Source organism: Diabrotica undecimpunctata, chromosome 7, assembly GCF_040954645.1.
Source record: "Diabrotica undecimpunctata isolate CICGRU chromosome 7, icDiaUnde3, whole genome shotgun sequence".
Taxonomy (NCBI): domain Eukaryota; kingdom Metazoa; phylum Arthropoda; class Insecta; order Coleoptera; family Chrysomelidae; genus Diabrotica; species Diabrotica undecimpunctata.
This window is the reverse complement of record NC_092809.1, coordinates 14,098,059-14,119,229: the sequence shown is the minus strand read 5'-3', so window position 1 is coordinate 14,119,229 and position 21,171 is coordinate 14,098,059. Positions and strand designations below refer to the sequence as shown.

At 32.8% G+C, this 21,171-nt stretch overlaps 1 protein-coding gene and 1 pseudogene across 1 annotated transcript; one reads left to right on the top strand and one right to left on the bottom strand.

The window, feature by feature from the left end:
• Positions 1-498: 498 nt before the first annotated feature.
• LOC140446188 (rutC family protein UK114-like) lies at positions 499-13,042 on the top strand. The gene is made up of 3 exons (XM_072538725.1): positions 499-636; positions 4,231-4,460; positions 12,859-13,042. Exons 1-3 carry the CDS (start codon positions 572-574, stop codon positions 12,975-12,977), a joined length of 414 nt encoding a protein of 137 aa, XP_072394826.1. The 5' UTR covers positions 499-571; the 3' UTR covers positions 12,978-13,042.
• A 1,803-nt stretch (positions 13,043-14,845) lies between these two features.
• On the bottom strand, positions 14,846-20,595 carry LOC140446279 (large ribosomal subunit protein eL6-like; annotated as a pseudogene).
• Between the last annotated feature and the right edge of the window lie 576 nt (positions 20,596-21,171).

Here is a 21,171-nt window from a genome sequence, read left to right as displayed (position 1 = left end):
ATTATGAGAATATCATTAAAATAAATAAATATCATTTGATAGTAAATTGAGTTATATATATGTGGATTGTTGAGTTATATATGATAGTAAATTTTCAGTAATGATACCACTAATTTTGTTATGAACAAGTTCTTCAAGAAGTGTGTATGTGCAGCTAAGGAGTGCCTAAATTGATTTCTAATTTTGCGGTTGGTCTGCTGGTTTTCCTGGCACAAATAGATAAGAATTTATTAAACCTTAGTTTGAACTAAATTTTATTCTTTGTTGATCACAAATAACTCGATTGAAAAGCACCGTAAATTTATATAATAAAAATGTACGGTAATACTGTAAGTACATAGCCCATAAAGCGGAACTTTTGAAGTAAACTAACTTATCGAAAACATTATTTAAATACCTCAAACGAGTATTTTCAATTAGCCATTACATACAACAAACAAATACTTCTAAGTGTTTTATAAAAATATATTTGTAATATCTAGTGATGCATTTATATATAAAGCTTTTCTGAAGAACAATAATTGACATATATTGAAAGATTTTTCATTGCTTGAACATCTTTCGAATCACAATGGCCAACTTAGAAATCAAAATAATTGAATCTCAAGAAGCTCCAGCTCCGATGCCATTTTTAAGGTAATTTTTATTTTATTAAGGTCATTTAAAATATGTTCCATATTCAATAAAAAATATTCGTCTTTTATGTACTTGTTTGTGATATTCTTAACACTGTTATCACTAACATCATCATCAACAATTTTTAACAAGTCATATTCTAAGTTATCTGTTCGATGTTTAGTCCCAGATTCTATGCTTAAGATTTTTATTCCCTTTTCCTCTGCCTTAACATATTTTGCCCACTTATATCAAATATACCTATCGATGGCTTAACTTGCACAGCGGCTAACTCCGTTTTTTTAAACTTTACAGGAACACAAAAAAACTTCTTAAAAAAATTAATACTTACAATATCAAAATTCCAAAAATCTATTTGTTGCCTATTTATTCTGCACTTTGAAGTTACTAAAAAGCATAAAAAAATATTTTGATTAAATAGCAATTATTTAAATTTTTGGAGTTACCCTCTTTGTAATTAAAAGAAAATAGTAAATATTCGGGAGTTGCCCACTTTTCTCTGCATCGTATTATGGAACCTCTTTAGAAAAATGAAATCAATCTATAAGTATACGTTTGTTTATTTTTGTTTTATAATCAAGTATTTTCTTTTTATTATACCATAGAGTATTTTATTTATCAGTCTTCATGTGGCGAATTGTAGTAGTAGTCCCTGTAGTCCACCGGCAAGGTAATTTTTAGTTGTTGTAAGTCTTTGAATATACGACTATAATACTTACTTTAAGCCGATTTTCATGAAGATTCGGTAAGCTTTCAATAGGTTTAACTGAGACCTTTTTATCAAATCGCTGTGGCAGTAACTGCTATTCATCTGTAAACCATAACATAAAGTACAGGTTCACTTGTTTATATTGTAGGGCACGAATATCTGTGACCTAAAAAACAAAACATTAATAATGTTTTTGTCTTCTGTGTCTGTAGAAGACCAAACAAAATTAACATTAAAAGTACCTTGGCATCTCCTATGGCTTTTCCTGGTCTTATTGACTTATAAAACTGTAAACTTGCGAAAGATTTAAAAAATTCATGGGTTAGGTAAGATACGTTGTAAGGTTTAGGATGTTTGCGAGCTCCAATACAAACTTCTGGATATTCAGCTGGTACATAAATTATTTTGTTTTTCAGTTTCCTCTCTATGGTGGCATGCATTTGAGTCCGCTTCCATGTGGGTATGGCCTACCTGTAAATACTTTTGCTGAATTGTGACATTGTTTAATGTTGCCACGTTTAGTAATGCATTTGCCAATATTACGTTTCTATTTTGCGCTGTACATCCATCGCTGTACAATATAATTTTAGTATCCTGTCCAGGTTCTCTGTGAATACCCGGCAAAAGTTCCTCCGTAATAAACTTGACAATTATGGTAGCGTAATTGTCAGAGGATAACCCACCTTCGGTCTCGTTCTAGAGATAACAAAATCCGTCTTTATTTTTTATATTAAATATACAGAAATTGTGCGTGCATATCTTAGTTTTATAATATAGATATGACACATTAGATTTAGGTGCCAATAACACAGCTTGCGTGTCCATTGTGAATACGAATTCTTTTGTATTTTTATCCTGTACTTTTTCAAGTCTAGCTTCATTCTTTCTTTCTATGTGCTTATTGTGTTCTATGTCAGGTATATTTCCGAGTTTGTGAGAGAGGCACTTTTCGCATTTATCTTTTTTTGTACAAGGCTTTTTTTGATCTCCACTCTGGCAACAAATAAAGCTAGGGCGAACTTTTGCGGCAATAATGGGATTCCATTTTTGGAATATTGTTCAAAAACTCTTTAAGTGATTTCACTTATACTTCGTAGGAAGTTTTTGTTGTGTGTTGATTTGTTTTGTAGGAAATATTCTCTTTGCCTTTTTTTTCAGTTCCAGATAGTCATTTTGGTAAGACACAAAGTGTTTTAAAACATCGGTTGACAAACTCTCACGCGGCATTCGTTAGTCAAGTTTAAGTTAAATACCATTCTGCTTTTTCTTTTTGTTAATAATGGGTCTTTTATGTCTCTTGGCTGTTTTGTGGGTACCTCTTGTAGAAGACCATTCACGAAAACTTTTTTTTCCCCCCAAGTCATCCTCCAAAACATTTCAAATATAGTTTTCGTTTCTTCTTCTGAAACTTCGCTACATTTTAAAGCACTTTTATCAGTTGTCCTACATTTGCATCGAGGTTTAAGAACTCGTTTTTTTTTGTGTACTTTCCCATTTCCCTTCAATTTTTTTACGCCCAGTATACTGTTGCCCATTTTCCCTGTGAAGCTTGTTCATTTGATCTTTCCATGTAGCTTTATTTACCTGACACCTTTTTCTTCTCTTAATTCTCGTTGGTTCTTCTTAACTGTTAGAATCAGAGTGCTCAGAATAAGGTACAAGTTGTGCATTCATGCAGTCGCTATCATCACTGAAATATTTGTCAATCAAGCTAGAATTGTAGTAACAGATAATCAGATAGTAAATCAGTAACAGATTTCAAGAAAACAGACGAATTATTCTCGAGACGCGCCATAATCTCATAAGTCATAATCAGTCATAATCTCTTGGAGTTAGCCACGTTTCGGTTTTGTTATGCTAGTGTTAGGAGTTGACCGTTTTATGTGTTCGCCGTTTTCTCCGTAATTTTAAAAGCTAGGGAGATATTTTATTAAACATAATGTGAGCGACAACTAGCAGCAGTCGACAACGCCAAAACCTGTATTTCGGTAAAAAATGGAGTTAGCCGATTTGCAAGTTAAGCCATCGCTATGATTAATATATTCTCTTACTTCTTCACTGCTCTCAATTTTCTTCAATATATTGACAAATTGTTTGTAATTTATTTTTCCGTTTCTATATGCATCAAGATAATATATTATCTTGATATTGTTGATATTTTCAAGAGACTAGAATTATTCTTCTTAATTATTTTCCATTTTTTTAAATCCTTTTTTAGTTTAAGTGACACTTTTTGAAAATTTCTCTTGACATATTTATTCCAAAGTATTTAAGATATTTCTCGTGAATGTTTCATGTTTGAATATATTTTAATACACACACATACATAATCGTTTCTCTTCTAACGTTAAGGTGGGTACACATATGCGAGCCGAACTTTTTGCGAACTGCTCGTGAGCTGTTCGCGAAGAGTTCGTTGAAAATATGTTTATGTTCAGACTATCCAATACCCTAAGTATCTAATAACAAACCGAGAATTATTTTACTTCGTTATTCTAAACATTTCGGTATTTTGTTTACATTATCTGTTATTAATTTCTCTCGTTACTTTTGAATAAGCCGCGCTCGTTCGACAATTTTGTTTAACCGAATGATCTCATCGCACACTTAGCAGAAACAATTTATAGTCTCGAACACCATCCAAATTTAACTGCGAACATTCTTTGTGTTCGTCCCAAAAACCGACAGGCCGCGGTTCCTGACGAGCAACGAACGAACAGCTCGCAAGCGGTTCGTCCCGTCGTACAAATGAACGAATATAGCGTTCACAAACGGTTCGCGAACAGTTCGCATATGTGGACCCGTCTTTAGGTACCGCGAAAGGTGATGAATCTAGTTTAATAAACTCTTAATAATAATTAAAACCGTTCTTATTTTTATTTCAGTCATGCTGTAGCCTTTAATAATGTCCTTTACATGTCAGGATGTCATGGAATCAGGAGAGATACAAATAAAGTCGTTGAAGGAGGCATAACTGCTCAAGCAACTCAAGCTATGGAGAATATTAGGCATGTTCTCAAAGCTGGAGGTTCCAGTTTAGATAATGTGTTAAAGGTTGTGGTATATCTGGCTGACCTTAAAGATTATCCAGGCTTTAACGAAGTTTACAAAAAGTGTAAGTTATGAACTGATTAATTTTTTAATAATATTAAACTTTGGTATATTTTAAAATTATAACATTGGATGTTCTAAGAACAAAATAGCAGAAAAAAGCAAAGACATATATATCACAGAAAGTGATGGAGTTGAAGAAAGCTGCACAAAAATTAAGTCTGATATCTTAGCCTCGGCTAAGGAAATTCTTGGTGGAAGAAATATAAATAAAATTAAATCGTTCCCAAGGCTAAGAACTACATGGTTTTGTACAGAAGTGAAGGAAAAATGTAAAGAAAAGAAAATAGCTTACCTGAAATACATGTCAACCAAAACACAAGAGGCATACCGTAATTGCAAGACAATTAGAAACGAAACACACGCACTTGTAAGAAAAATAAAAAATGATCAATGGGAACGCTTTTCGAAAGAAATGGAACATGATTTTTACGGTCTGCAAAAGAAAATATGGTGCTTTATAAGAGCTCAAAAAACGGAGATAAAGGAACTAATAGAACCAAAACACACAGAAAAGGATACGTGGATTGACTACCTAAAAACGCTCTATGCCGAGTAAGAAACACCATGAAATTATCACAAATAAAGACCTTAATATAAATGTACAGGAAGTTCGGAAATACTTGGAAACCCAAAGAATAGAAAAGCAGCAGGTAAAGACGGGATACCAAACGATTTACTGAAATATTGTGCAGCAGCAATGACAGAACAATTAACAACATTAATTAATAAAATTATAAAACACAATAAAATACCCGAAGATTGGAGAACGAGCGAACTAATTCTACTATTCAAAAAAGGAGATAAAAAACAGCCAAAAAACTACAGAGGTATAAACTGGTTAAATACTACGCTAAAACTTACAACTAAAATTTTACAAGTGCTATAAATCAGAGGATAGGTTTAGCAGATGAACAACAGGGTTTTCGTATTGAAAGATCGTGTACAGATGCAATATTCGTTATAAAGCATATTACTGAGAAATCACTAGAGTATAATAGACCAACATTTTTGTAACTGATTACCTAAAGAAAGCGTTTGACAGAATAAGACTCAAAGATGTAATCCATCTTCTGTATAATAGAGAAGTTCTCCTAAATATTATAAAAACTATCGAAAACATAGTTTACATGATATTACCAGCAACAACGGTATGAGAGTGGCACAGTTGGCAATGGCAAACAAACTAAGAGTTGTTAGTACGTGTTTTCCTCATAAAAATATTCATAAAGGAACCTGAATGATACCTGGTACTAATAAATTTAATCAAATTGATCACATATTAATATCTAAGCGGTGGGCAACCTCCGTAACAGATGTTAGAACATATAGAGGCGCAAATTGCGATTCGGACCATTTCTTGGTTATATCGAAGATAAAACAAAGAATATCAATGGTAAGAAAAGAGAAAGGCGCCAAACAAAGAAAATGGAATACATATATGTTTAAAAATCCTAAAAAGAAGAATGAGTACCAGCAGAAAATAAAAGTAATATTAAATGAAAGAGGAGAACAAAACAACATTGAAGAAGAATGGAATATCATCAAAACGACATGTAACAAATATGGCAAAGGAAACATTAGGTGAAACCTCAAGCCAAAGAAACGAGGAATGGTTTGACCAAGATTGCCAACAAGTAATAAATAGCAAAAATATAGCTAGACAGAAATGTCTACAAAGGGATTCCCGATCGAATAGAAAGGCATATGAAGAACTCAGAAAAGATGCAAAGAAAATATGCAGAAGCAAAAAGAGAGAAATGTTGAATAGAAAAATACAACAAATTACAGATTATAATAACAGAAAAGAGGCTAGACAATTTTACAAGGAAATCAAGCAATGCACCCAAGGATACATAACAAGATCAACAGTTTGCAAGGACAAAAATGGGGCAATTATCAGCGAGAAAGAGGAAATAATGAAAAGGTGGAAGGGGCATTTTCAAGAGCTGTTAAACCCAGAAAAAGAACAAAATGAAGATGAAGAGATAATTCACCACACAGCAGAACAACTAGTTGAGCAACCAACATTGGAAGAAACGATAAACGTCATAAAACATCTAAAAAATAACAAAGCACCTGGCACAGATGGAATAACTGCAGAACTGATAAAGAATGGTGGACATGCGCTATGGAGGCGTATCCATAAACTAATCGACCGCATATGGACACTAGAAGTCATCCCAGAAGATTGGAAAGTGGGAATCATACTTCCTATGTACAAAGGGGGAGACAAACGACTCTGCAAAAATTATAGGGGCATAACAGTTTTAAATGTCATCTACAAGATATTATCAGGAATTATATATAGCCGCCTGGAATCGTTTTCGGAGGAGATTATTGGTGAATACCAATGTGGCTTCAGACCAAAGAGGTCAACTATAGACCAAATACATATGTTAAGAGGTATACATGAAAAATGTGTTGAATATAACATACCTATTTACAACTTGTATATCGATTTCAAACAGGCGTTTGATGGAGTAGATCGACAAAAGATGTTAAAGCAACTATCTATGTTAGGGATACCCAATAAGTTGGTTAAACTTATACGAATGACTCTGGAGGGTTCCAAACTATGGTGAGAATAGATGGAGATATGACGCAGGCCTTTGATATTGAAAATGGAGTTAGACAAGGGGATGCCTTATCAACAACACTTTTTAATCTAACTTTAGAAGCTGTTGTTAGAAAACTGGATATAAACGGCTGTATTAATACAAGATCTATGCAAATATGCGCATATGCGGATGATGTTGCCATAATAAGCAGCAACAAAAGGGTATTAAGGGTAAAAAGTTATAGAACTGAAACGAGAAGCTGCTACGTTTTGTCTATATATAAATGAAAGCAAAACAAAATATATGGAGTGCACAAAATCGAATGAACATGAGAATCTGAAGGTAGACAATCATACCTACAAATATGCCTCCAGTTTTCCCTACCTAGGCTCAATAATAAATGACAACAACAACATCAGTCAAGAAATACAAGCACGGATTCTTAGCGGTAATAAGTGCTTTTATGCATACAAAGACTTAATGAAAAGTAAGTTACTGAATCGTGAGTCTAAGCTGAGAATCTACAAAACAGTAATTAGAGAAGATTAGAGAGATCGAAAGAGAAGTGAATATATTGGAAGAAAATATAACGTAGTGTATAAATGAATGGACATAAAATAGAAATAAGAATGGAATAACTACATAAGCAGAATGGAGGAGACCCGTATCGTCAAAATAGCAAGAGATAAGTCCAATCGGCAGAAGAAGTATCAGACGACCGTGCAAAAGATGGAATGACAACCTTCCATAGAGTTATTAATCCGCCAATGAACATGCAGAATATATGCTTATAAAAAGGAATAAAAAGGAGAAGAACAAAATATGCTTAAAACAACAACTAGGAAAGACATAAATATAAACAAAAAATATGGCATAGAAGTACGCAACATAAAAAGTTTTTCTCTATTTATTAGTTTTTCCAATCCAAGACTTTCCAATTTAGAAGATCGAAATTTTATTTTCGTATTATCATTTGGATCCAATTAATACTAAAAATAATTTGAAATTGTTTTTAAATAAAAGTCGGTATTAAAAAAATCAAAATTTGTCAAGAACAACATATCTCTTTTCGTCTTTCTGTGTGTAGTGGAATACACATCCATCATTAGCATTTTTTATTGACTTTTTTACTTACTTGATTTTCAACTTACTCTTTCGACTATAGGATTTGTCTTAGAACTAATTAATAAGTACTGTGATGATAATAACCTATTGGTATGTTTGATTTTTTTTTTTGATTAAAAAAAGCAATCGGAGATACTTGTAATTTCATAAGTGTAACCTACTTATATTTAAGAATAACCTGATTCTATTTCCGTGTAAAAAAATTATTTTTATCATGAGCTGTAATTAATCGTAACACCTGTAAGACACACGTGTTTTTGAAAGAAAAAATATACAATAGCATACTCATTTTTATTATTTAGGTCAAGGAGATATACCTTACTTGGTAGTTTCTACGCTTCTAATGAATTTTATAGGGTATAATATTTTTATAAATTAATTACTTTGCATATTTCTCTAATTGTCACGAACCGTATGCATTCTAAAGTATAATAATAATAATAATCAATTTTTTTCCACATTTTTAACCACCTGCTTACTTTAATTGCCTTCAGAATTGATTTATATCAAATATTGTAGAATATGGAGAATATTGTGGAAATGTGGAAAATGTTGTAGTTTTGTATTGTACTTTTTGATGGTCAGCAGTAACTCCTTTTCTTCTGAGTACGTCTGCATTTGATATTATATCAGTCCAGGCTGTTTTCAATATTCAATATTAAAAAGTTCATAGTTAGAATGTTTCTATTTTGGTGCAGAAATACTTATTCATTGTTCACGACTTCACACCATAGAGAAGGATACAACGAATATAAAATTTTACTAAACTCTAATTTCACTATTTGGGAGAGTGAGTCATCGTTTGAAGGCGTAGAAGTGGGGAAAGACGTATGAAAATCCAGTGGCGTACACTCACTTTTATTTAAACGTTAATTATATTATATTGTTTAAATATTATTGTTCAAAATAGGCCACAATATATTTATATGCAGGTTTTTACTAAAGTTTCCATCTCTATATCCAAAGACCGTTTTCAAAGATATAAATTATAGTTATATTTATTTTATTTGTTTATTATTATATATTTATATATTCTTATATTATTTTCTTTTTTTTTTCTTAACTTTAAAAACGGTCTCTGTTCTAGAGATCGAAACGTCAGTAAAATAAACATGTAAATAGATGTATTGTGGCTTATTTCCAACATTCTCCCTAAAAATACGGAATGTCACGAGCAAAAAGCCACAGAAAAATAAATATTGCTATCATTTGTATATTTGAAAACGATCTCTTTATATAGAGATCGAAACGTCAGTAAATTAAAACATTTCAATTAAATATATTGTTACTTATTCCCAACATTATTTCTAAATATACAGAACTGCAAGCAAAAAGCCATAGAAAAATAAATATCACATACTATCACTTGTATATTTGAAAACGATGTCTTTATATAGAGATCGAAAAATCAGTAAATTAAACCTATAAATAAATATTTTGTGGCTTATTCCATACAGTCTCCTAACAATACAGAATACAAAATGCCACAAACAAAAAGCTATAAAAAACAAGTAATTTTGCAGAAAGCTTACTGATGCCACCAGGCTGTCGCGGAAGTTACGCTAAAACGTCTTTTGACGTGACCCGTCCTTAAAGAGTTACACAATGAAATTTTTTTAAAACAAATTTTAATACAGTTTCCACACCACCCCAGAGGTATGTCTTGTGGCGCGATACTTTTTTTAAATGGGTGTTCGCCAAGAGCCATATTTTCTTATTAAATAAAATGAACAAAACACTTAAACAGTATAAAACAAAACAAAATAAAATCCTATAAAACAAAGTAAAATTCTATAAAAACAAAATAAAAATAATGTTTGATGTATTTAAACACAAACACTACACACACTTACTATGTTCTTGTCGTTTTTTTTGTTTTTGGTTTTTTTATGCTGATGCCTACTAAACTATTAGAAAATATTATTCGCTGTCTAAATCTGAAGATGCAGTGCTGCTATCGCTGTCATTGTCTTCACCACCCGGTGTAATTATAATTGGCTCTAGTAAAACTTTGATATGAGTGTCAAGTTCCCACATACGATGTTCTTCTTTAATTATGTGGCCTATACATTTAGCCTATTTCTCTGGAGTTACATGGAGGATTGCTTGAATCAAAAGTTTCTTAATTTCGTTTAATTTGAACGTTTTGTTATTGCGTGCTACTTCTCTTTTCACTTGCTCCCAGATAAGTTCAATGGGATTAAGTTCGCAATGATAAGATGGTAGACGCAGAACTTTGACACCATAATCTTTTTCAGTTTCATCTACAGCATATTTAAGATATTCACTTTTCCTTAACCGTGCAATGTCAAGTAGCTAAATTTTGAGCATTGATTCTTCGTATGCAATCCCCTTTCTGTAAGCCATTCTTGAATCCTCCCTTTGAATTTCTTTCATAATCACCTGTTTTTTTCGACTCAAATTGAAGAAAATCATCATCAAGAAACCCTGTATCACTTCCTATATGGGTGACGATTAAACGCCGTCCCTTTCCTGATGGAGCTTTTAATCCTGTATATCAGCCTTCTATAAATGCTTCGCGTTTACTTTTGACATTTAAATCTTGCCAAACTTTTCCAACTGTATGACCTTTTCCAACCTTCGTTAATCCAGGTTTTATCCAAATAACATATTTTGCGTCCAGTGCTGCGAATTTTGCGTATTTCTTCTTCTTCTATTTTCTTTTCCACACAATAATTTTATTTTTTTCTAATAGCATACTTTTTCTGTTGAGTTTTACATATCGAAAGTTTATTTCACGCATGGTCCTGGTTAGACTCTACGAGATATCTTGGGTAAGGAGTCATCGTTTTCGAGCTCTTGAGAAATATTTTTCAATGTTGGAATTTCACTCCGAAAATAAAATGAATGCATTTTTCGACGTATAATATTCCTTATCTCGTCATCCAAAACAATGCTTTTCCTACCTCTAGTTTTACCTTTTTCTTGCATTTTCCGATGTATTTTTAAGTACACGATAAATACAACTAACGGATACTTTTGTTAAACTGCTACAAATGTCGACCGCTTGGCTAACATTTAATTCCATTTTTCTGACGACAATTCCTTCATAAACGTTTCGTATTATTACCTTCTCTTCGGACGTTAACATTTTCCGTCTCTTTTGCGTCATTTCATTTTTGGAATCAACATTAGAATTTTGCTGTCTTCTCTTGGAACAACTCGGTTTTTCGTCCAACTCCAATAAAACTCAAACCAAATAATCACAGAATATAACTAAAAATTTACTATAAAACGACAAACTATAACACTCGTATTATCAATAACAGGTTTTATCAATAACACAAACTTATCGCATAAAATATATTCACAAAATGCAACACATGCCCTACCCTCAGAAACGCCCATGTAAATTAACTATTGTTGATGGGCACTCGCTCGACAAAAACTATAAACGGGTTTCTGTGGATCTGAATCGAAACGGAGTTCCGTCGCTAATTCCAAAGTTGCCAAACGATTGAAAAATATTGTTTTAAAATATCGATTTTTATTTTATAAATTTAAATATGTACCGAAACGGAACATATAAATAAAATTTATTTTTAATACAATTTTGTGCTTAATTTTTACTATTGAAAAATCATGTTTTTTGGTATTTTTATGACGGTAATAATCGCTGCGTGGAAGAATACAGGTTTTGTATGACCATAATTACTACTTGTGAACAAGAATTGGCTACACTGTACGACAACTCCTGGTCAGTTTTTCTATAGAAAAGAACAAATAAATATACTACTTTATATATTCTGTAATTTCTTATGAGGACACGCAAATTGCAATCGAGAAAACAGGCAGTTTTCGAGGGCCGCTGTGTACATTTAAATTTGAGGATATTCGGCGTTTAAACTATGAAATCACTCTTCTGAATTGAGGGTTTCTACTTTAGACGTATTTTTAATTCTAAGTTCAAGTCTCGACTCTCTAGTATTTTTTTCATATTCATAAAGGCGTTTCTGGTTTTTTCAATTTTTATTGTAATTTCCATCGTGGAATCCTTCTGTCAATCTGCTCATTGCTTGGAGGTTAATATTATTAACGTTTTTTTCGATATAACCATAAATTTAGTTTTGTTTATGTTTACTATTAGGCCATATTCTTTGCTTGTTTCTATTCTTCTCTTGTTTTACGTTTATTTCTTCTGTTGATCTTTCTTCAATTTAAATTGTAGCTCTTTGGTTATAGTAAAGATTGGTGACTATTTGTATGTTTATGCAATCTAAATAAAGGGATGGACATGTTTTTTTTTTCGTATGGACGTATGGACTTGAGAGCAAAGCATGGCTCGTGTGGGTATGGCCTCTTACCTGAGAGCTATGGGATAAAAATGAATGGTAAATATACTAAAGGGAAAACGGATTGCGAGACGGCACCAGATTTAACTGAATGTCTCGATAGTAACGAAAGGCAAAATTAAGATACTTATAATAATTTTCTTGATCTAGAAAATTGTTATAGAACTGGCTATTGAGACCATTTTGTGTTCATGGAGATGAGTTGAGATAATGTAATGTAGAATAACAATGTAGAGTTAAAAAGTATAAGTTCCCTTTCCGTTTCTAATTTTGACGTTTAAACATCTAATCAATTTCTATTTAATCACGAAGATAAATTGTTTACTTCTTTTATAATTAACGGAATTTAACGATTATGTGATGCTTTATTTTATAAAGCTACAATTTATTATGTTTTTTACAGATTTTAAAAACGGTCCTCCAGCTAGAACAGGTTTTGCTGTAGGAGCCCTTCCATTAAACTCATTAGTTGAAGTAGAGGTTGAAGCTGCTATTGGAAATGTGAAAAAAGTATTTGTTTAGTTTGTTTATACCTATCTGTACTTTATTAAACTCTGTAGAATTATTAAATAAAAACGTAGAAATTCTTTTCTTTTCCTTTTTTTTATTTAAAGAAAATGTTAAGGTTTGCTATTTGTTATGCCCGGCTTTCAATACTTTTTGCTTTATAGAAAGTTTTAAATCGTCTGTTACATACTTCGAGATTGATTCTGTGTTTTAAATCTTCATTATTGGAAATACTTATGTGGGATGAAATCCACATGAAGTTAACTGTCCCTCTGTTTTCTTGAGTCGGATATACTCATTGGAATTGAAGGAATGGAACCCAAAGAATTGGAAACTTCCGATTCCCAGCTATGAGATAGTGATCTGAGTAAATATTAGCGCATCTATAACTTCTGCAGTTTATAGTATATTTGACCCATGTCATAAATCAATCAGTACGTGATCTATCTGATTTTGGGTCTGTTGATGTAGAGATGTTTGGAGAGAGAGATGGAAACAGTTGAGCGAGGGAAGGCAGTGAATACTGTAGAATCCCTGAATATATATAATATATGATGTAGAGATGTCCACGTCACTTTATGTACACGCTTATATTGGAAGTAGCTCAAAGTGGACGTAAACGTTAACGTTCAACAACTACTAAAATTTGCGTAGAATAGAGAACATTTTGATATAGTGATGGCAAACCTCTAGTAATGGAGTGGACCAAAATCATTATCAAGGATGCTTCGAAATTTACTTAAGTCTCAGAAGATAATTTATTTGTCCTACTTTGGCTTGTCCCTAATAATCAACTTAACGTCAATATTGGGTTGTTGTATTGAACCACGTACGCAGATTTTTTAACCAGGAAATTTTTCGCCTTTCTCATTCCCGGTTTCCTTTTACTTTTACTTGAAGCATTAATTGCAGCAACCCATATCTTTCGCTGTTCCTTATGATGTGATCGGTATTCAATTTTGGCTGTTTTTATTTTGGTAAAAAACTCTTTTTCCTTTTTGCATTCTTTATAAAACGTAATAGTAACGTGGTCGGTATAGAATATCTTCAAGAGTCGACCAAAAAGCCATATTTAGAAAGCCTCAATTTTCTTGCAGGTAGCGTCTGTGAGAGTCCACGAGTCAACTCCGTACAACAGTATAGAAAGATACAACATCGTAGTAACCTGATTTTTATGGGTACTAATAAATCATGGCATTTGAATAACCTTGCCATTTTTGAAATGCAGGTCTTGCTTTCTCTATTCTAGATTTTATTTCTTGGGAATTGTCCCAATTTTCACTGACGTTCGTACCAAGGTAGATGTATGTTTTTACTCTTTCTATTGGTTGACCATTCACACTGATTCTTTCAATTTGCTGTTAATTCTTAGAGATCATCATTCATTTTGTTTTCTTAATGTTTATTGAATTCCGGCTTTAACATCTTCTGCTGCTTCTTAAAAGATTTTCCTAGAGTATATGTTAAACAGCAAGGGTGATAGTATACATCTCTGTCGGACTCCACGTTTGATTTTAATATCATCGGATTCTCCTGCCTCTTTACGGATAGATAGACGATGTTTGATTCCAGTAAAGATTGCTAATAATTCTTTATGGTAATCAATGAAGCATGCATAGATATCGCAATTCACATCTTTATATCTTTGAAATAGCACTTGTATGATAAAGAGATCCTCCCTCGTACCCACTGCGTTCTGATCACTCCGCCTTTTCTTTGTTTCTTGTTCTCTGACTCTTCCTTCACAAGTTGTGTGATTTCGTTCGATTGGCGATTAAGCTCCATTGTCTGCACCGCTCGTTTACAGCTCCGTCCATTGCTTTGTTCTTTCTATTTTATTTTTCAAGATGTTTGTTATCTTGACAAGCTTCGTATTTACAAAGTCAAATGACCAAACAATTTATAGTCTCCTTCAATTCAATCAACTTTAATCTGTGAGGGTACTGTAATAATCTGATTCACCACGTGACTGATAAATAAGCTAAAAGTACTTTGCGGTTTGAGTGCTTCTTGATTACAGGCAGAACTTCTGTATTTACTTTCTTTTGGTCTTCTGTCTTTTTGGTCTACTTCACTAAGCCAAAAACGGATATCTTTTTTGGCTAAGTGAAGATAGCTTTCCTATCTTCACTTACTTTGTAACTTACTTTTTTGGATTGAAAAATATCACCTTCTTCTTTCTTGGACCTCTTCTGCCTTTTTCTTGCAAAATATTCATCATTAAGGTTTCCTGGCAGCTCCAATACATGCCGTTGGCTAATACGCCTCAATGAACAAGCATTAACTCCAAAAAGTCCAGTTATTATAAGTATACCAGAGTGCAGTTGTTTAAGGGATATTTTTCCTTCGTGAAAACGAGCTAACAGGATGAGAGCTGTTGCAGGATTGATTGTATTTCTAATAGATCTCTTGTGCTGATAATGTCCTAGCTGGCCTGGCCTTAATTTTGTCTTGGGTAGGATAGGATGCCTTACGTTTCTTGACCAAAACAAATCTCTTTCCTACAATTTTCTTTATACCAATAATTTTTTCAATAACTTGAGGTTTCTTGGTAGCCTCTAATTTGTACAATGCGTTTTTATGATACTCCATTTCCCAAATCATAGTTTCAAGATTTTCCTGACTTTTGCATCTTAGTGCATCTCCAGCAAGCTTCTTTACAGCCTTTTCCTCAACAATTGCCAGATACGTTTTTCCTTCTTCAAAATTACTTTTTAGTCAAAGATGATTTAAATACTTAAGAATTATTAAATATCTTCTCCATTAGCACTCACCTTTCAGGATGTCAAATATAAAAGGTGGATATCTCAATATGCTTGTCAATATTTTGTATTTGCTGTTTAGTAGAATGATTTCTACAAGCCTAGAAAAGTTGGATGTTTGCCAGACAACCAAGGTAATCCACTACTAGAGACTAAATACTTGAAAGAAATATATGGAAGTAACATTTGGAGATGAAAGGCAGATTGTCATTGAAGACATAGAATGCCAAACAGGACCTCCGATTACCATTGAAGAAGTCACGGCACCTATTAGAAAAACTAAAAATGGTAAAGCTATAGGGCCCGACAAATTTACATACAGAATTTCTGAAACTTATGGACGAACAAGTAATACAATGGATAACGACTATATTTAACAAAATATATATATCTGGAACTATTCTCCAAAGCTGCTTAAAGTCGACCTTCTTAACTGTACCAAAAAAATTTAATGCAAAAACATGCGAAGACTACAGAATAATTAGCCTAATGAGCCACTTACTTAAAACATTTTCGAAAGTGATACCTAACAGAATATATAAAAAATGTGAAGAACAAGTGTCATTGACTCTTTTTTTGTCTAGTTTTTGCAGATAGCCTAGATGGTTTACAAGCAATAAAGTGGCTCATATTAGATATAAGTCGAGAATATAGGCTGGATCTTAATACGAACAAAACAAAGTACATGGTAGTTAGTAAGCTCGTAATATTAAATACACATCTTTTGGTAAACCAACAGCTAATTGACAGCATCAATCCGGTGCATCAGTTCTTCTCCTTCATTTTCATTGTTGATTTCATCTGGTCCTGGTGATTATCCTGATTTCAACCTTTTTACTGTTTCAATAAGTTCTTTGTAAATCTTCCTCTCTTTAATTTCTTATCTCTACTTCCTCAATATTTGTGCTTACAGGCATTATTTATAGCACTAAATATTATAGTTTGTTCTTTAACAGAATAATTCTGCTGGGAAGCTGCTAAGGAATAAGATTTGCTCTTTGAAGGTACGCTCTGTTTAACATTGAATATTGAATGATAATCTGATTAACTAGTTTTACAGAATGTCAGAAACGAATATCTTTCTCTTTGCAAAAAATAAGACTTTGTTTTTTACTAATCTCAAACTTTGACCAGTTTACAGTAAACGGAGCATATGAAAATCCAGTTCAAAATGCGTATGGTTAAACCATCTAATATATTGTGAATATTTAAACTTACAGTTTATATTATTCTTCACGCATTTGAATTGTATATATCTTCTTCTATTCCCTAACTCGGGACAAGAAATTTCCTTTTCTTACATTTAAAAAGTAAGGAAAAACAGTCTTTTTCTGGAAATCAATTACCAAATAATACAATCAAAATCTTATATTTATTTTACTAAAAATTTATAATATGATATCTCTTATAAACTTTTTAAAGACAATATTTTAATTTTAACATAAAATATTCACAAACATTAACTAATTATAAAAATATACAATTTTTTATAGATGATTTATAGGTAATTTGGTTTTTAGTACCTAATAGAAAAATATTATATAAATTAAAGATAGACAATAATATTTTCCAAGTAGCAACAAATAAATACCTACAACAAAACAAGCTTTTCAATTATAAGATAAGTAAATATAATGCAACAGAAAAAGGTGGGTTAAACTCAAAAGTTGGGTGTGGCTCGATGCACACTTGCGTCTTTGCAAGTAGCGTTTGGCGTTTGTTACTCAGAGTTGCCAGATGCGATTTTCTAAATCCACCACTTAGAAACTGAAATTCCCCCAAATTTAAGCTCAAATCCCCCAAACTTAAAATTATAGTAGACTGGAACAGACTACTATAATTTTTTATACTATTTATACTAAAACAATGAATTAGAATAATTTTTCATACTAAAAAAATGAGAATAATTTTACTTCACGATTAATAAAAACTGATGTTACCAGTGATGCCACTTATATTTAAAAATTAAAATTAAATTCAAAAAACAAAATTAGAAAATCGGATGCCATTGATTATGTGTAGAATTTGGACGACTAGGCTCTGAATCCCATTTGTTCTTTTATTACCTCAATAATTTCCAAAGTTTTTAGCCTTCTAAATGACCTATATTTCAAAATTAAAGGCCTATATTTTTGTAAAATATTTAGATAAGTACATTTTTTTTGATGCCTTAAAGGTATCTACTGGAAAAACCAGATATGTATATTATTTATTTATGTAGGAAATAGCCTTTTCTAGTCAGTGTTCTATCTACATTCGCAAAGTTAATTAATGATGATATCCTAAAATCCGCCACAATTTTTCCCCCATCCATTTTGGCTTATAAAAATTCCCCCAGACCCTTTGAAATTACCCCAAAAATGGGGGGAAATATCCCAGTCTGGCAACTCTGTTGTTACTTGCATCTTGCATACTTGCGTCTCGGGACTGCCAATGCGGAGTCACGATTACAAGCGTTTATAGCCGATGCCAACCGAAGTTTTGAATACGCGTTTGATGTTTTAAATTTTTTGACGCCTAGAACGAAAACGTGTAGAATTTTTGGCAAGTAAAACAAGATTCAGTATTTTCGGACGTATTGAAACTTATTTTTTTTTGTCCAAATTTTTGAATATTGTTAATGAATAGGATATTATTATTTGATGAATACGTATACTTAAAGGTTAACGATGTATAAGAAAAATTATTATATCTGAATTAACTTTTTCAAAATTACGAGGATGATTGTAAGATTTATGTCTAAATAGAATATCCGGGAGCAATGCTAAAAATTCGTATAGTTGACTTTATTTTTTGCGTGTTTATTTTTAAAATGTCTTGATAATTTCTTTTTTACAGAAAAAGAAACGTTGCAAACTTAGCAACAATATTTAGTAATTTTATAAATTCTTCTACTTTTGGCATCATAACCCTGGATGGGTCTTTGACTGTCTGGCTATGTCCTTTCATTCAGATCTCTCTTGGACCCTTCTCCTCCATTGTCTTATATATATGGTTTTTAGGTAGTCTTCCACGTAATCCAAACATCTCGTCCTGAGCCTTCCTTTTTCCGCCTTCCTACCGGCTTCCACTGTAACATCTTCTTCGTCATTTTCGTGTCTTCTTGTCGCTGAACATGTCTCAGTCAAGACAGTCTTAGACTTTTCCCAAATTTTACGATGTCATACCCTTCATTCAGTTCATTAACCTCGTCGTTTCTCTCGATTCTCCATGTGCCGTCTTTCTCTTGCACCGGGCCATATACTTTTCTTAGTATCTTTCTCTCGAATGTCCTGAGTTGGGCTTTTTCTTTTTTCGTCATTACCCAGGTTTCACAACCATAGGTTACTACAGGTCTAATCAAAGTTCTGCAGATAGTCATTTTAATTCTTTTGTCTAATAATTTCGATGTCATAATCTTTTATTAGCATAGTATGTACGATTTTTACTAGAAATACACGTGCATTAATTTCGCTGCTTACGGAATTCTTCTGATTGATTTCTGTGCCCAGATATCTGAAAGCATCCACACGTTCAATAGTATAGTTGTCTATTGATATATTATTTTTATTCTCAGGTGTTCTTTTGATAGTCATATATTTAGTTTTTGTTTCGTTTATTTTAAGCCCCCTTTTTTGTGCTTCAGGATCAATTTCCTTGAACGTTTCCATTAGTCGTGACTTGCTTCTACTAATAATGGCGACATCGTCTGCATATGCAGTAATTTGTACTGTTTTGGTATTTATACGACCGGTTACATTGGTTTTTCTGATGACTGTTTCAAGAACTAGGTTAAACATAATGGTTGAAAGTGCTTCTACCTGTCTCACCCCCATGTTGATGTCAAAACAGGGGAGACAGTTCTCTATCTACTCTAACTTTTAAACCCTGCAACGTCATTTTTATGAGGCTGATGTATTTTTTTGGTTTACCTAGATTTCGGAGGTCTTCCAGCATTTTGTGGCTTTTCACTCTATCAAAAGCTTGTTTAAAATCTATATACATATTATATAGTTCTATGTCGTATTCATAAGCTTTCCCTCGTATTGTTCTAAGTATGCTTGTGTTGTCTGTAGTGGCTCTATTTGGTCTGAATCCATTTTGATAATCACCAATTATAATTTCGACAGTATTCTGAGTATTCTGACAATCTAGTGTATCTAATGTGAGAAAGGATTTTGTATATTACATTTAGCAATGTAATTGGTCTGTAATTCTGGCATTCCCTCTTTGCCAGTAACTGCCCATTCTTCTGGTATTTGCTCCTTGGTCCATACCAACTTTATCAGGTAATGGATTCTTCCTCAGAGTTCTTGTCCTCCATATTTCAACAAGTCTGCCGAAACTCAGACCGTTCCTGGCGCTTTACTGTTTTTTAGTTTCTTTATTATTTGAACTACCTCTTCATAACTCGGATTTTCAATGTGCTGCTCCGCTGTAAAATATATTTTCTCGTTTTGATTATTTCCATTGTCTGCGTTTAGGTTTTCCTCAAAGTATTCTTTCCATCTCATTATAATTTTTTGTTTCTCTGTTAGTAGTTCTCTATCCTTGTCTTTGCATATTGTCAATTTTGGTCTAAATGACTGTGTCCTTTCTTTATTCTTTTATAGAATTTCTGCTCTCGTGTCTGTTTTTATGTTCTAGGATTTCTTGTACTTGTTTTTCAAAGCCTCTCTTTTTTTTCTTCTGCATATTCTAGTCGCTTGTATTCTCTTTTCTCGTCGCTGTTATAAATTTCTCTCTTATTTCTTGCGTTTCTTTGAAGTTGGTTAAGCCTAGCTTAACCAACTGTGTCTTTTGATTTTATCACCTACTTGCTGAAGTTCTCCATAGAATCTTTCAACCTCGTCTTTATTAGCCTCTTCCGTCGGTGCATATACATCAACCATTGTCACGTTATGCAGTTTACCTTTGAGTCTTATTGTGCAAATTCTGTCTGATAATGGTGTAAATGCGATAATGGTTTTTCATGGTTTTTCGCAGTCTATTGGTTACTATAAAACCTACTCTTGTTTTACCTTGTCTTATTTCATTTCCGGAGTAGTATAGTGAGAACTTATTTTTACGAATTTCTCCCTGGCGCTTCCATCTGATTTCCTGTAGTGTCAATATTTTAACCCCGTTTTTTTTTTTTAATTTGTTCTGCCATACTCATCATGCCTCCTGACTTTAAGAGGGTTCGCACATTTCAGGTTCCAAATTTTAAATCCATAATTATGTCCATTTTTCATTAGCTATTGTATTCGCAACAATTGAGTTTTACAGGGAAGGGTTGTTAGCCCTTCGCTCAACCCCCTAGTCATCGGAGGACCAAGGCTTCCTTCTTCGTCAGCCCTGACCCCAATTTCCACTGGGGTTGGTTACTCAATCTCCAGTGGGGTTGCTCAGGTTACCGGTTTGTACCCACTTGTAGGTGAAGATAGGAATTGAGTAGGAGAGGCTGAGTGATGCTAACAGGATACGGC